Source organism: Myotis daubentonii, chromosome 10 (assembly GCF_963259705.1).
Source record: "Myotis daubentonii chromosome 10, mMyoDau2.1, whole genome shotgun sequence".
NCBI lineage: Eukaryota > Metazoa > Chordata > Mammalia > Chiroptera > Vespertilionidae > Myotis > Myotis daubentonii.
The window spans coordinates 85,338,430-85,354,943 of record NC_081849.1 but is presented as its reverse complement, the minus strand read 5'-3'; the positions used below and the strand labels follow the sequence as shown (position 1 = coordinate 85,354,943).

The 16,514-nt window shown below is 55.3% G+C and overlaps 1 protein-coding gene across 1 annotated transcript in view; it reads left to right on the top strand.

The window, feature by feature from the left end:
• ABCA13 (ATP binding cassette subfamily A member 13) overlaps nucleotides 1-15,954 on the top strand; it is a 125,818-nt gene extending 109,864 nt beyond the window's left edge. The window contains exons 49-56 of the mRNA XM_059711290.1: nucleotides 277-386; nucleotides 6,204-6,354; nucleotides 6,623-6,757; nucleotides 7,616-7,719; nucleotides 11,736-11,828; nucleotides 14,327-14,429; nucleotides 15,215-15,352; nucleotides 15,822-15,954. Of these exons, the coding sequence (XP_059567273.1) occupies nucleotides 277-386; nucleotides 6,204-6,354; nucleotides 6,623-6,757; nucleotides 7,616-7,719; nucleotides 11,736-11,828; nucleotides 14,327-14,429; nucleotides 15,215-15,352; nucleotides 15,822-15,914 (927 nt within the window). The 3' untranslated portion in view covers nucleotides 15,915-15,954. The remainder of the gene's footprint in view (nucleotides 1-276; nucleotides 387-6,203; nucleotides 6,355-6,622; nucleotides 6,758-7,615; nucleotides 7,720-11,735; nucleotides 11,829-14,326; nucleotides 14,430-15,214; nucleotides 15,353-15,821) is intronic.
• The last annotated feature ends 560 nt before the right edge of the window (nucleotides 15,955-16,514 follow it).

The window sequence follows — 16,514 nt, the reverse complement described above, 5'->3', positions numbered from 1 at the left end:
GCGGAGCACCTTTTAGAAAGTGCCGGCATGCGCAGGAGCCAGGGGACAGTGAGGGTCATGCTGGGCCTTACGGCATCCTAGTCCCTGGAGGGAGACGCCTGGAGCTGCTGGGCGGCCGCAGGACGCAGCATCATGTGGCCCCTCTGAGCTCCCCGTGGGTCCCGGTGGTCAGCGTCCTGGTCCACGCCGCGGGCCTGTCACAGCACAGGAAGCGTGGGAGCCGCGGAGAGCCAGTGCCGTCTGCCCGTGACGTGTCCTCTGCTCGCCCCTCCCCAGTGCTTCGGGCTCCTGGGCCTGAACGGGGCCGGGAAGAGCACCACGTTCAAGATGCTGAGCGGGGACGAGGCCCCGAGCGCAGGGCACGCCGTGGTCAGGACGCCCGCGGGGTAAGAGCCCGTCGCCGCTTTCCTGCCCGGTTGGGGGGGGGAGGTAACCCTGGAGCCGAGGGCCCGACACCTGGGTCCTGGGCACGAGGTCTCCTCCCCGAGTGCCCTCACTCCCTCCGGGGGCGGGGAGAACGGGGCCTCGCTGGGGCGCAGGTGGTGGGGTGCTTGCTCGCGGTCCCCGTCACTCAGCTGGGCAGGGAATGGGGGGGGTGGGGGGACTGGCCCTTCGCCTTCACTGACCAGTTCAGCTTCACATCCCCCGGGACTGACGGGGCTGCCAACCTCGTATATGTTTTCACCTCCTGAGATAAATCTGCCTCTAGAACAGCCGCTCTCAACCTGTGGGTCGCGACCCCTTTGGCGGTCAAATGACCCTTTCACAGGGGTCGCCTAAGACCATCCTGCATATTTGATATTTACATGACGATTCATATCAGTAGCAACGTTACAGTTATGACGAAGCCACGAAAATAATGTTATGGTCGGGTCACAACATGAGGAACTGTGTTTAAAGGGCCAGAAGGTGGAGAACCACTGCTCTAGAACGTCTTTTCGCCAGTCCCCATGTTCTACCCAGAAGGCAGTGCACTTCTCAGTGATGAGGGGACCATTTCTCCATTTCCCTTGGCCGTGCCTCTGATCCCACTGCTCTTTGTTCTCCCTGAAGCTACCAAAGCATGTTGGCCGTAGTGTGTCTGACTGCTTCCATGGTAGTACTTCTATCTTACTAAGTGTGGTGGTTTGAAAATTATATACATAATATTTCTTACCTCAAGGAAATATTATTTTGCAATTTTATTAAAAGGAAAAAATTTAATTTATCAATTTAGCATTCATATTTTATAATTCTTTTTCTTTCCACATAGTTATCCTATATAATAAAACCCTAATATGCAAATTGACCGAAGGGTGGGACAGCTGGCGAATGACCAGTCACTATGACGCACACTGACCACCAGGGGGCAGATACCATAGGAGAGAGGCGACCAGTGGTGGTGGCAGGGGGTGGGGCTGGTGAGCAGGCAGCACCAGGCCGCCAGCCAAGGCGGGTGCCAACAGGGGCCCCCAATTGCCCTGCCCACCATTGCCCCACAGATCAGCCCTGATCGCTGGCCAGGCCTAGAACCCTACCCTATCTATTGGGAACAGTGTCCTAGATTTAAAAATTAGAACCTGGCAAGGCTGCTCTAACACTGAAAAAACAGGATGATGCAGCGATGACATGCATGGATCAGGCTTGCACATTCTGTGGCCAGCTCTGATTCTGACACTTAAAACTGTGACAAAGCCAGTTACTAAACTTCTCTCTGCTTCAGTTTTTCCACCCATAAGATGGGGAAAATGGTACTACTGCCCCAGAAGGATCATGTTATGAACTACTTTTTATAATCAGGGCAAAAAATGTAGCTGCCCATACAACAGCAAGATGCCTTTCACCTGTGTGAAAAGCATCCCAGATTGTGAGGGGGATGTCCAACTGCCGGTTTAGGCCGGGATTGGGACTAAACTGGCACTTGGACATCCCCTGAGGGCGCAGGCCGCCTGAGGGACCCCCCTCCTTGTGCACAAATTTTGTGCACCAGGCCTCTAGTATCATAAATAAAACATTTCTGATTATTGATCTGTCTTTCCCTTTCTGCAGTAAACATTATTTTCTCATGGATTTAAATCTTTCTTATTTGCTGAATTTTATGTAATATTTTAAATTTATGAGTCATAAGAAAAATTAGTTTGTTGTTGAAATCTTTCATTTCCAGTCCTTGCTATTAAATTTTCATTGCATTTTGACAATTTGTATTTTCTTACAAAAACTCAATTTAAAATTGTTTACTACTTTTCATAGAGTCATAATTATCATAAGATTTGTATTTTCATTCTATCCCTATACCAATATGCTTGAGATTTCCTATAAAACTATCTGTATACTTTCTCAACTGTGACTGTTTTACTTTAAAAAGAATGAATGATTGAATTTCTTCAGCAATTCAAGTCTTTTCGTTTCCAAATTTATGAATTTTGTCATTCTTATTAAGCCCTCCACCATGCTTTTCTCAGTCTTGTTTTGTTTTTGACCTCTTGATTTGACTTTTAAAATCTTTTAAAAAATAAATTATCAAATCATTAAGTTTATAAATATGCTTCTTGATAAGCTTAACCTGGATCCTAAAAACTTGATAAGTGTCATTATTGGTGTCATATTCTCTAAACGACACATGTAAGTTTGATTTAGTCTTTCAAAAATTTACATGTAGGAGGATTTCTAGATGCCCAATTTTGTGTTCCTCGGCTTAATATTTTTCTTTTTCTTTTATATTTATATTTCAGATATATGCAGGGATGCACAGTATAGCATAAGGAATATAGTCAATGATATGGCTTAAGATTTTTGAAATTCCTTAAAAAGTATTTATTAGAGTGTAAGTTACCTATAGGAAAGAACAACTTGATGCATTTTCACAAAGTAATGTTCTCTTATGATCTGTACTAGCTCAAGAAACAGCACAAAACCATCCCATTAAACCCTTTTCCGGTCAGTTCTCCCCTCTGGGTAACGCCTCTCCTGGTTTAAAAAAAATGCCATTTTATGTATTACTAGAGGCCTGGTGCACGAAATTCGTCCCCTCAGCTCAGCCTGCACCCTCTCCAATCCGGGACCCCTCGGGGGATGTCCGACTGCCGGCAGTCAGACATCCCTCTCACAGTCCTGGACCGCTGGCTCCTAATCGCTCACCTGCTGGCCTGTTCACCCCTAACTGCCCCCCCCTGCTAGCCTGGTCACCCCTTACTGCTCCCCCCTGCTGGCCTGGTTTCCCCCAACTGCCCCCCCCCTGCTGGCCTGGTTGCCCCTAACTGCCCCCCCTGCCAGCCTGGTCACCCCAACTGCCCCCCTGCTGGCCTAGTCACCCCCAACTGCCCCCCCCCTGCTGGCCTGATCGCCCCTAACTGCCCCCCCTGCCAGCCTGGTCACCCCAACTGCCCCCCTGCTGGCCTAGTCACCCCTCACTGCCCCCCCTGCCAGCCTAATTGCCCCCCAATTGCCCCCTCTGCCAGCCTAATCACCCCCAGCTGCCACCTCTGCCAGCCTGGTTGTCCCTAACTCCCCCCCCCCCCGGCCTGGTTGCCCCCAACTGCCCCTACCCGCCGGCCTGGTCACCCCTCACGGCCCCCTGGGCAGACTGGTCGCCCCCATGCAGCCTGCTGTTCAGTTGTTTGGTCGTCCCTCACTAACACCCCTGCTGGCCTGGTCATAGGCAGCCATCTTGTGAGGGTGTGAGGGTTAATTTGCTTATTACCTCTTTATTATATAGGACTAGCCCATTCCCACCCAATAGATTCTGTGTGGCTTCATTTCCAGGAGTGTCTGAAGACACCACAGTTTAATCTCGCTCCTTTGCCAGCACTTGGTGTGGCTTTGAGTCTCTGGATCTCAGGCTCCCTCTCTCCATCTCCTTCTTTCTTTACAATCTACTTGCTGGTCCCGGCCCTGGGCCTGGAGAGCGCGCTGTCCAGGTGGCTGTCTGCGTGAGATGTGAGGACCCCTTGGGCTCAGAACCCACAGGAGCTGCCCTGCCCCTCCCACCCGGAGGCACTCGCCTGTCTTCACGCCTTTGGTGCTGCAGCTGGGAAGCCTGCTGCCTGGTTATGCCGTCACTCACTCACTGGGGGTTGCAGCATGGCGATGCTCCAACTCATTTTGTCTTCACTTCTGAGCCTGAATAATGTTACAATGAGTTGCTCTCACTATATTTTATTTGATTACTCAGAGCTATAGTTCATATGAAAAAGGACAGGCGGATGCTCATTATTCCCCTTCTTACTTATCCAGTTTCAAGATAACCGATTTCCGGTCACCCTCCGTGTGAGCAATTAGCGGGTGTGTGTTTTGGTGACATCGTTCTGGGCTATTCTGACAGATGTGGGAGAGGTCACGGAGTTTGCCGTGCTTCCGGTCCCTTTGCTCCTTCTGGTCCCCTTTCCCCACCCCCCTCGTCTGTATCCTGGGGTGATGACAACTCCAGGTGTGAATGACGTCTCATAGGAAAGCCCCCCCATCCAGTCATAGGATGCTCTTCCCATTGAAGAGTGATCCCCTCTCCTAACGGAGGTGAAGAATGTGGGAGACACGAAACCTTGTCTGCCTCACTCCTTGTCAAGCCTCCATGTTTAGCCGCCAGGCAGTCAGTCCACTGTCCCTATCTGCTCCCAGCTGTAACAGCGTTGCATATCAGCTCCCAGCTTAACAGTGTTGCATATCAGCTCCCAGCTTAACAGTGTTGCATATCAGCTCCCAGCTTAACAGTGTTGCATATCAGCTCCCAGCTGTAACAGCGTTTCATATCAGCTCCCAGCTATAACAGCGTTGCATATCGTTGCATATCGGCTCCCAGCTGTAACAGCATGGCATATCAGCTCCCAGCTTAACAGTGTTGCATATCAGCTCCCAGCTGTAACAGCGTTTCATATCAGCTCCCAGCTATAACAGCGTTGCATATTGTTGCATATCGGCTCCCAGCTGTAACAGCTTGGCATATCAGCTCCCAGCTTAACAGTGTTGCATATCAGCTCCCAGCTGTAACAGCGTTTCATATCAGCTCCCAGCTATAACAGCGTTGCATATTGTTGCATATCGGCTCCCAGCTGTAACAGCTTGGCATATCGGCTCCCAGCTGTAACAGTGTTGCATATCGGCTCCCAGCTGTAACAGTGTTACATATCGGCTCCCAGCTGTAACAGTGTTGCATATTGGCTCCCAGCTGTAACAGTGTTGCTGCTTGCAGGCAGAGGATACAGTTACACTTGGGTTAGTCCATATCACTGGAAACAAGTCAATGTTTCAAACTAATTGTGTTAAGAACTGTAAACAGAGTTTGGCTGAGGGAGTGTGTGTGGTGTGAATGGAGTGAATCAAGCTGCAGATCCAGGTGGCTGTGTGGAAGTGAAGCTCTCAGGCTGTGTTGTCGGTTTTCCCTGCAGTCCTAGGAGTGAGAAGGTGTTCTGTTGATTGGGTGGTGTTTTGTTATATATTTATTTATTTTGGTAACTTCTCTGTGTACAAGTACAAAAGGACAAAATAATCAGAATTCAAAAGGAAACAAAGATATATGGTTTATTTTCTCATCCCTGGGAGGCTGTCTGTCTCCTTTGTAATCTTGGTCCATCGTTTCTAAAATAATTGGGAAATGAAATTCAAATCGCTGCTCTGGAAAGCAGCAATGAATGCACATCTCCATAATGGTCGGCAAGCCCTGCTAGGCTACATGTCTGTGCAGCTCGTTTAATTGTAAGTAAAGCACCCCTGCATCCATTAGAGTTTCAACCTTGATTACTTGTAATGTGAATTGTACATTGGTATTCAAGGACTTAAAAGGCGATTAGGGCACAATGGAGTGTTAAGCAGTCAGTGTAGATACCTTCCTGCCCACGCAGCTCACAGCACGCCCTCCGGACGGGAGCATGTGATTCCGGCCCCACCCTATGGAAGCTCCTGCCCTTTAAGGTTCCAGCGTGAGGAGCAGTGCTCTTTCCTTGTTCAACCTATTAACTTAAAACCTGACACCGGGCGATAGTCTCGTCACCGATGAACGAGGTGTCCGGTGAGCTGTCTTGGTGGGGAGACACCGGCCCACGGCTCAGCGCTCACACACCGTTTCCCGTGACACACGCAGCCGTGGCCGCAGAGTCTGAGCACAGGTGCTGCTCAGGCCGGAGCCCTCCTGCGGCGAGTTCCTCCTGAGACAGGCCTCGGTGCCTCCGGGAGGGGCCGGGCCCAGGCCTGGTCTGTCCTGTGTGGAGCTTTCTGACCGCCGCTCTCTGCAGGGAGGACGTGCCTCTGTTCTCGGCAGGGGCGGCCGGCGTGCGCGTGGGCTACTGTCCGCAGCAGGACGCGCTGGACGAGCCGCTGACGGGCTGGGAGCACCTGCGCTACTACTGCCGCCTGCGCGGGATCCCAGGGCCGCACATCCCCAAGGTGAGGCCCCAGGACCAGGACGGGCCCGAGCGATGCCTCTCTGCTCCCTGCGGCTCGGGGCTTGGCTCCCAGTCAGGCCCCCTGCCTGCCCCCTTGGGCTGTTTGTCTGGTGTCCGGCCGCCCTGGCTCCCTGGGCTCCAACCCGGCCCTCCGAGGGCTCCCAGGCCCGAGCGCCCCTGGAGCCTCAGGAGTGAGCCCTGTCTGTCCCTCCTCATCGCCCAGGGGGGCTGGGGCCTGAGTGGGTTGTGCACAGACTCCTCTCCTCCAGGTGGCCGGGGACCTGGTGAGGCGCTTACACCTGGAGGCCCACGTGGACAAGCCGGTGGCCACCTACAGCGGGGGCACCCGGCGGAAGCTGTCCGCAGCCCTGGCCCTGCTGGGGAAGCCCCACCTTCTCCTGCTGGTGAGCAGCTGGCGTCAGCTGGGGGGGGGGGGGCGGGCTTGAAGTAACGCTCTTCGGGGTCAGCGTCCCCCACAGTCGGACCGTCCCCGGGAGTTTACGGAGTGTTTATTCTCGATGGTCCCTTTCACTGTCAAATTGACGCTTCAGTGAAACTGTGACACGAAGAGCAGCATTTGCGGATCCGGACTCACCCGGAAGCTCACCCACCTGTTTGTCCTCTGCCCGGAGGGCGCCGGCCTTTTCCATCTCGGCACTCAGACCCACGGGTGACGTCCTGCGGCACAAGAATCCGTGTCGTTGTTGCTCTGACAAAAGGTTAGGGGTCACTTGGGTCCCTCCACATGGGACGCCGTGGCTGTGCTGGCTGCTGTCCCTTATTGGACAGTCTCGGGGGAGAGGCCGGCGCCCTGACCACCTGGCAGGGAGGCCTGTGTACACATCCCCGCGGCGCCCGCCCGTGGAGAGCGGCCTGAGTGCTGGGAGACGTGTTGGGGGCTCCCGGCCGCACAAGCCAGACCTCCCACTGGGCCAGCATCTCTCCCCGACACTCCAACAGGACGTGCTTGGTGTTGAGGGGAGAAGTCGGGCTCCAGGAAATGGCACGTGACTTGACGTTGCTGAGTAAATGGAGCCTTTTCCTGCCGTCGTACGTCCTTCTTGGTGTCTCATTCTGAGGCTTTATAGCAGCTGAGGGTGCGTCTTAGAGACATCAGGGGACTCACTCCCCTGCCCCTGTGGAGGAGCTGGCATGGAGGTGCCGTGGGGAGCACGGTGTGAGGCAGTGCGGACAGCGGCCCCGGAGCCGGAGCGGGGCTCCTCAGGGCCAGGCCCTGACCCATCACTGCTGCTTTCCTTCAGGACGAGCCCAGCTCAGGGATGGACCCCTGCTCGAAGCGGTTCCTGTGGAAAACGATCGCCAAGGAAGTTCAGGAGGGCTGCGCCGTGGTGCTGACCTCGCACAGGTGAGCAGGGAGCGAGCTGCGGGCCCACAGGCCGGGGCTGGGCTCTGGCTGCCCACAGGGTCCTCCGTGTCCACAGCAGCCTGTGCCCTCCACTGACCCAGGCACAGGGGAGCCGCACAGCCAGGGCCGTGGCCAGCGGCAGCACGGCTGGAATCCGCACCTGGGGCCTGCTGGGTCCAAGGTCCCTGGAGAGCCGGGCCTCTGGCTTCCTGGGCCCTCGGGCCTTTCCGTCTAAGGCCGCGTCCCCAGCAGGAGGACGAGCTGACGTGAAGACAGCAGCCTCTGAGTTTGGTCTCCTGGCTTCTTGCTCACAGAATTCATCTTGTGATTCGATGTCAGAACCTCCTTGGCCGCGCAGCACTCGCATGTGAGGCTCACAGAGTCGCTTCCGGCGAGTGGGCTGCGTGCTTGGCTGATAAGGCCCGAGAGAGGGGTCGGCCTCTGGCCCTCCCTCCGTGGTGGGTGCAGGCCGCGTCTGCGGGCCTCGCGGGGCCCCACTGGTCTGGGGGTCTCTGTCCTTTCTTTTCGGCCCAGCTTTCTCTCGTCTCAGATTTGACCGTCTCTACCGGTTCATCTTCACGGTCACCGAGTCTCTCCTCCGTCTCAGGTGTGCGGGGCCCTGCAGGGACGGCTCATCCGGAAGCTTCCCCTGCCTTTCTTCTTAAAGATGCATTTCCGTCCCCTGCAGACTCTCTGTTGTGATGGCCATGTGATGGCATTGTCAGACGTCGCTGTCACTCTGTAAACATGGTGCTTTTGGTTGTCGGACACATTTCCGGGGGCCGCGTTGAAGCGTTCCTGCTCATCTGACATCTGGGACACGTGGAAATGGCTCCTGTGCCGTGGCCTGAGCGCATCATGCTTTCTTTGTTTCTTGCATGTCTAGGGTTTGCGGAGAGGTGGACGTTTTAGGTATTAAAGGTCCACCCCGGACCTGACTCCTCCTTTCTCCAAGCGCTGGTGTTGCCAGGGTGTTTGTGGGTCGTTGTGTGTCTGTGTGGGGTTGCCGTGCCGGGGGTAAATCTCTGAAACTGTCCCCGAGGTGGGCGAGCAGCGACCGACGCCTCTGCCAAGTGTGTTTCTAAATGTTGTCATTCTTATTTATTTATTTTTATTATTATTATTTTAATATATTTTTATTGATTTCAGAGAGGAAAGGAGAGGGAGAGAGATGGAAACATCAATGATGAGAGAGAACCATTGGTCGGCTGCCTCCTGCACGCCCCCCACCAGAGATCGAGCCTGCAACCTGGGCATGTGCCCTTGGCCGGAATCGAACCTGGCACCCCTCCATCCACAAGCCGACGCTCTATCTACTGAGCCATGCCGGCCAGGGCATGTTGTCGTCATTTTCAAAGCCTAGGTGCTGAGGTCCTCCCAGCTTTCACAGCCGCTACCTGGGCGGGGGTGGTGCTCAGCCGCCTTGAGCAACAGGACTCTGACCAGGTAGGGATCTGCGTGTGGACAGGGAGGACACCGGGCACAGGCGTTTCCTAGCTGCCCAGGCTGCTTTCTCCTGGGTTCCGTGGCCCCCGAGACGTGTGTGGGGAGCCGGGGACCAACGTGGAGTGTGGCTGCACAGGCTCTGCCCTGCCCACGGGGTGCAGCCTGGCAGGTGTGGGCCGCCCTGGCCCCACCATGTTGTCTGGCAGGTGTGTGGGCCCGACCACACCGTGTTGTCTAGCGGAGCCCAGCTCAGGCCGGGGCTGGAGCCATTGGCGCCGGCCGTCCCCTCGGCTCTAAGACAGTCACGGCACCGACCACGGAGTGGGGCGTGGACATTGCCCAGTGGTTCAGCCGTGAGTCCTCGTGCCTGACTCGCAGCAGCCGTGTGGGGAAGCTGGAGCCTCAGCTCAGACCTTCCCCCGGATCCGCAGGTGTCAGCTGCGTTTCTCTGGTGGCTCACGCCGTGGTTAATATGCAGGATTCGGAAATGGCTGTTGTTGCTCATTGTGCCCGGTTTAGAGTTGTTTTGGGGGAAGGGACTTGTCAGTTCTCTTCATTGGTTGTGACTAGAAGTTCTGCCTTTTTAACTTCTGTATGTGTTTGCTCTTCAGAAAATAGAATTTCACGTTTACACGAATTAAATGTGACAAATGCACTCTTGCCTGACATGACCCCTTTGCTGGCCAGTTCTGGAAACTCCGCCTGCCCTCCCCGTGCTGCCTCAGGTCGGGGGGCGGGGCTCTGAGGTTGGGTGCCAGTGTCACATGACACACCCCTCCTGCTCCCGCGTTTCACATGACTGTCCGACTGCCTCAGTGGACCCACCGCTGCGGTGCCTCTAGCAGCCCCTGCTCACAGCGACGCCGTGGCCTCGGTTCATGCCTCTGTCCACGTCCACGCCCAGACGTCGAGGGCCTGTCGTGCCAGCAGGACGGCTCGGTGACTCCCTCCTCTCCTCACTCCTGACCCTGGTCCTGGCGGCCGCAGGGGCAGGAGGTGCGGGTGGGAATACGGAGAGGAACTACAGTTAGTCCAGGGCTGGCCGGGCCTGTGCCTCCTCCCTGACCTCAGGCCACGCACGTTCTGAGATGTTAATGTCTCGTCTGTGCTATCCTCTCCTGAGCCAGGGACCGCCTGCAGTGCCTGGTGCACGACCTCTGTCACTGTCCCAGCCCCACGCGATGTGGTCCCTAAACAGGGCCACCCACCCCTCCCCTCAGTCTTCCTGCGTCTCAGAAATGCTTCTAAAGATAGACATAAGAATTACTCTAAATTTCTCATCCGGAGTGATAAAATGTTGATGGGCATGGTACCATAGCCTTATTATAATTAACTAGAGGCTCGGTGCACGAAATCTGTGCACTTGGGGGGGGGGTTCCCAAGCCTGGCCTGTGCCCTCTCACAGTGCGGGAGCCCCGCGATCCATCTCCCCAAAGAGGTAGGCCCCGCCCACCCATCCGGGGCTCCTCGATGGATTGCCCTAAAGAGGTAGGCTGGGGCCGGAGGTCCTGCCTCCACGCCGCATGGAGCCACCGGGACCCACCCACCTGTGCACGCCTGCTGCGTATGCAGCCTCCTGGTGATGGATTGTTACGGCCCGAGGGCATCATGGCGTGAGGGCGTGACGACCACCTAGGCTTTTATTAGTATAGATGTTATATTTTATATACTTATAAGAATACAATTAAAAATTATAAATAGTCATTAAATATTTTGTATCAAAATAATGTTAATTTATATTACAAAATGAATTATAATTACACGTTTCATTGTTATTTATTATATTGTATTGTATATTAAATATCACATATTTATTTTTATATATGGTAAACATATTTTATACAATTTTTTTACTAATCACATTTAATGTTTATGCTTATCATATTTGACACTTAAAGTTACCAATCATATTTTACATTACAATAATTTTGTATAATAATTTTTATATTGTAATAATTTCCCATTCTAAAAATATCCATTCTTTCCTTTTTTTAATGCTTCATTCTGTTGATTGAAGTCTTTATTTAAGTCCATCAGGAAACTTGTTTCTTTCCATAAATGTCACTGCTTTGGGAGGGTCCTTCTTGCTGAGTCGCACTTTGTGCTGTTGCTGGAGGCGCTCACGGATCTCACCTGCTTCCTGGGCTGGAAACACGCAGGCGCTTGGTTATTGTGGGGTCAGCGCCCACCACTGAGAGGTGCTCTCTGTGATGCTGACCGGGTGCCGGCTGACCTATGACCTGTGAGCCGGCTGACCTGCAGGTGTGGATGCCGGCTGACCTATGACCTATGGGTGGCAGTTGACCTGCAGGCCAGCTGACCTGTGACCTGTGGGTACTGGCTGACCTGCGGGTACCAGATGACCTATGACCTGCGGTGCCAGCTGACCTGTGGGTGCCAGCTGACCTGCGGGTGCCAGATGACCTATGACCTGCAGCTGTCGGCTGACCTGCGGGTGCCAGATGACCTGCAGGTGCTGAATGACCTGCGGGCGTTGGCTGACCTGCGGGCCGGCTGACCTGTGGGCCGGCGTCTTGCTGCTCTGCTGACGTGCTCCCTCCTCCCCGCAGCATGGAGGAGTGTGAGGCCCTGTGCACGAGGCTCACCATCATGGTGGACGGCAGTTTCAGGTGCCTGGGCACCCCCCAGCACATCAAGGACAGGTACGTCTGCTTCTCTCCCCGCCTGTTCGCTGTCGTCCGCGGCAACGGGGTGGTGCCTGGAGGTGCTTCCCCACCGGAGGGATCAGGTGATGATGCCTCAGCTCAGGGCCCGGTCCTTCCCTGCTGCCCCCGCTGTCTCCTTCCCCGGGGACGGGGACCACTGTGGGCTCGGGAGGGCTGACCGTCCATGGCAGAGTCGAGATGAGGATGGACCGGCTGTCCTGCAAGGCTGTGCCCGTGCCCCTGGCCCAGGGCGAGGCAGGCGATGCTGGCCTTGGAAGGCCTCCTGGGTGGGAGGGTTCGATGGTGAAGCCGAAGGTACCTGGGCCCACGCCTCTCGCAGGCGCCCCTGGCTCAGCCTCTTCGTGTCCTCTTTCCGCTCCTTGTTGGAATGTTAGTGATTTTGTCATCAATTTCTATGAGTATTTTATGTCCCACTATAACTTCTTAAAAACTCGGTGTTGCCTAAACTGTTTTCAAAGTCTCTCTTTTCCTTTTCATTTGTTTAACCTGTTTTTTTATAGCGGTTCATTGTTAAGTCGATACATCTCTTCTTGTTTTGGTTTGTTCGATGTTTTTAATGTTAATCGGCGAGCAGAGATGTGTTGAAGAGCCGTAGGTGTCAGGTTAATATGCTTTTATTTATGGAGAAAGCCCTGTGGGTGCTTGGCCTGTGACGCCGTGTTGGGGCGCGAAGGTCACCTTTCCGGGCCCAGGTGGGTGTTGCTGGGTCAGCCGCCCTCCCGCATGACGTTAACGTCCGTGTGGGCTCTCCTTCGTGTCCCGGAGAGAAACTTGCCTTCTACTCAGTGAGCCGCCTCGCCTGGCACTTCCTTCCTGGGTGGTTGAAACCACCAGCTTCACCTCTTCTCTTGTTGGAAGTCTGTTTCCTTCCCTTCTTCTGGAGTCGGTCTCAGCAGCGTGTGTCGCTAACAGCGGTGCCCGGAGACACAGCGGCTCATTTCCTCCCTCCCTCCCTCCCATGAGGCTGGGAGTGCCCCGGCTCCCAGTCCTGATCCTGGAGTTGGAGTCTCTGTCGTCTTGCTCGGTCAGTGGGGCTAAAGGTTTGTGAATTTTGCTGGTCGTTGGGAAGAACCCGGTTTTTGTTTCATTGATTTTCTCTTTCTGTCTCCTTGGTGCCCGACCTGATCTCTGCGATCTCCGCGCGGCTCCTTGTGCAGGTTCAGCTCACTCTCCTTGGCTGGTGCCTGGTGAGGGGCTCGGTTACTGTCTGGTGACTGTTCTGACTGGTAATACAGGCGTTGAAGCTACACTTGCACTCAGCGTGGAGATGCTGTGATGGCCCATGCCCGGCACCTGGCCTGTAGCAGTGGGATAACGTGGCTGTGGGCGGCCCGTGGATTTGGGGAGGTCACTGTTTGATTCCCCAGCTGTGGCCCTCGGGTCACAGGGGGCCCCCTGCAGCTCCTCAGGCTGCCCTCCCTGGGGCCGCAGAGGCTCCTGGGGTTGGTGGTCTCACAGCGGCAGGTGGGCGGCTGGTTCAATGACAGCTGTGCTGACTGATTGCTCCCCATCCCTCGTCCCTCTGTCCTTCCCCGGCCACCTCGGTCCCTGCAGACCTGACAGCTCTGCTGGGGGGGGGGGCGGGGGGGGGCGGGTGCTCCAGCAGCTCAGCTCCCACCTCAGCACTCGCTTTCTCAGTTTGCATTTTCACCTTCCTCTCTATCAAATGGGTGTTGCTTCCAGGATTTGATGATTTTTTAAAAAGATTAACTTAGTTTCTGTGTCAGTATAAGTTGAATTTGAGCAAACTACATAGCAGCTATAATTAATTTCTGAATATATATATATACACACACATACGTAAACTAGTGGCCTGGTGCACGGATTCGTGCACATTGAAAAGAAATTAATTAGAAGAAAGAGTCGTGTGGTAATTACGTTACTGCAAAAAATTACATGTCAAAATAGTATATATAGTATACTATTATAAGATTAAAATACAAAATTAAATTGCCAGTGCGCGTCATATGTACCAGCCGGTTGGTCACGTGTGATTGGCGCCAGCGAACGCTTTACATGTATCGCGCATGTGCCAGTCAACATTTATTTTTAAATTGCCAGTGCGTGTCATAAGTACCAGTCAGTCAGACAGACGGACGGTCAGTCACTAGGCCTTTTATATATATAGATATATTTTAAATATATTTTATAATTGATTTCAGAGAGGAAGGGAGAGGCAGAGAGAGACAGAAACATCAGTGATGAGAGAGAATCACTGATCGGCTGCCTCCTGCACTCCCCACACTGGAGATTGATCCCACAACCCAGGCATGGGCCTAACTGGGAATCTAACCGTGACCTCCTGGTTCCTAGGTTGATGCTCAACCACTGAGCCGCACTGGCCGGGCGTGAATATAGTTTTGAGCTTCCAAGACCCCAGCGTTTGGAGTGGTTGCTTCTCTTCCTGCCTCCTGAGCAGTGGACTCAGAGGCACTGTGTTGGTCCGAGCAGTAACCACGCTTCCCTGTGCTCAGGTTCGGGGCGGGCTACACCGTCCGCGTGTGGGTCTGCGCGGGAGGAAGTCAGCGCGCGCTCTCCGACCGCCTGCAGCTGCGCTTCCCGGGAGCCCGGCTGAAGGTAGCGCCAGGGACCCTGCTGAGTGTCTGTCTGCAGCGAAGGTTCCTGTGGCTGCGCTTGCTCCTTCCGCTTCTGTCTGCGCAGAGCAGGGGCCGCCTCCTGCAGATGTGAGCGGGCGGAGCTGGTGGCGCTGAGAAGGGGGCTTCCTGGGGTCCCCCAAGGAGACTGTAGTCACACCCTGTCCTGGGCACAGCTCCTGGCCCGGCTCCCTGGATCCGGACAGATAATGGCCAATGTTATCCCGGTGCCGGAGGTGGTGACCGGCCGAGGGCCTCTGCCTTCTTCCCAGGGCCCCTGTGCCCCCTTAGCCGCTCCCCAGGGGACGCAGTGCGGCACAGCCTCCCCCGGGACTGGTGGGACCTGCTGCCTCTGAGTCCAGGCCGCGCTCTGCCTGCCGACCTTGAGCAGCGGAGCCCCGGGGCCCTGGCTCCAGGCGGGCCAGCAGCTCCCCCTGCACTGCCTCCAGGAGGGGCTGCCCCGTCTCGGTCACCCGCCGATTCTACTGTGAAGGGAGGAGGTCCCGCCAGGCAGAGCGCGGGCCGCAGGGACACCCTGTCCAATCGCTCTATGGGGCCTGGAGATGGTCGCGCCCAGCGGCTGCCCTGCCGGCGGGAGGCCAGCGGGGGCGAAGCCGGGGTTGCTGCGTGTCCTGTGCGCCTCGCGGTAAACTGTCCTCTCCCCACGCGGAGACCAGGAAGGGCCCCTCGCCTGCTGTGCCCGCGTGGGTGGCGCCCATATGGGTTGTGCTGATGCCTGTGTCAGGGGCCACTCCGTCTGGATTCCAGGGGCAGCGCCTGAATGTGCTGGAGTATCACGTGCCCGCGGGTTGGGCCTGCCTGGCCGACCTGTTCCAGCTGCTGGAGGACAGCAAGGCCGCCGGGAGCATCCGCCACTACGCCCTGGCCCAGGCCACGCTGGAGCAGGTGGGCCGCACAACACGCCCGTGCCATCTCCGCTCCCGGCAGCGCTGATGCTTTCGCAGGATGCGGATGGGTGACCAGTGGGAGGCCTGTTGCTGTCGGCTCTGCACCCCGGGTCCCGGCCTCCAGGCTTCCATTTGCTCATAGTTACCCCCCTGGGGTTCAATTTCAGAGGTTTTACCTGTTTAGGGGGACCTAGGAGGGGTGGGAGAGAGAGGGTCTAGGAGGGGGTAGGAGAGAGGATCTAGGAGGGGGTGGGAGAGAGAGAGGGTCTAGGAGGGGGTGGGAGAGAGGGTCTAGGAGGGTGGGAGAGAGGGTCTAGGAGGGTGGGAGAGAGGGTCTAGGAGGGTGGGAGAGAGGGGTGAGGCTTTAGGAAGAGCTGGGTGTGCTGTGGGAGGGTTCCCTTGTATAACACTGAGGAGTGGGCGGCCCGGTTCTTGTAGGTGACAATCATGTTCACTCTTCCTTTCAGGTGTTTGTTGATTTTGCTGAGCAGCAGTCGGCTGCTCCAGCGCCCTCTGACCCGCCCGCCCAGGGCTGCCAGCCCCAGCCCCTGCCTGTCTGAGCCCGGAGGCCACTTCAGAGGAAGGAGTCTGCCCCAACCCGCCCCTGCACCCCCCCCCCCCCCCTTCAGTCCTCAGCCAACGTAGGAGCCTGGACACGCCCGGCCGGGGTTCCTCTGTCGCCTGCGTTTCCCACGCTCACCTCTGTTCATTAATAACCAAGCCTTTGCGCGGCTCCTCCAGCCCAGTCGCCCCCTGTGTGAGCCGGGGGTGGGGGGCCCTTCTTGGTGACGCACGTGTGCGTGATTCTGAGTCCAGACTCAGGCTGGGCGCTGGCGAGGCCCGGGCCTCACACACTTCACCTTCCTGTGAGGCCCGAGGCCACGCCCCTTCCACCTCCTTATGGGGAACGGTCCCAGGATCATGTTTCAATTTGTCATCTTTTTCCTGGATAAGCTCTCAAGTGTCTAAATAAGATTCCAGTGGGTTTAATGCAAATTTCCCTTGCACTGGATGGTATATATGGTATGACATGAAAAAATCACCTTTCTTTTCATCTCAAAGATGCTATAAAAAAGGATGATTGCTTTCACAAAATTAAGTAATTTGAACTTGGTAATGTGTATGGTTTATAAAAGTTTTATCAGAATTTCACAGATGAT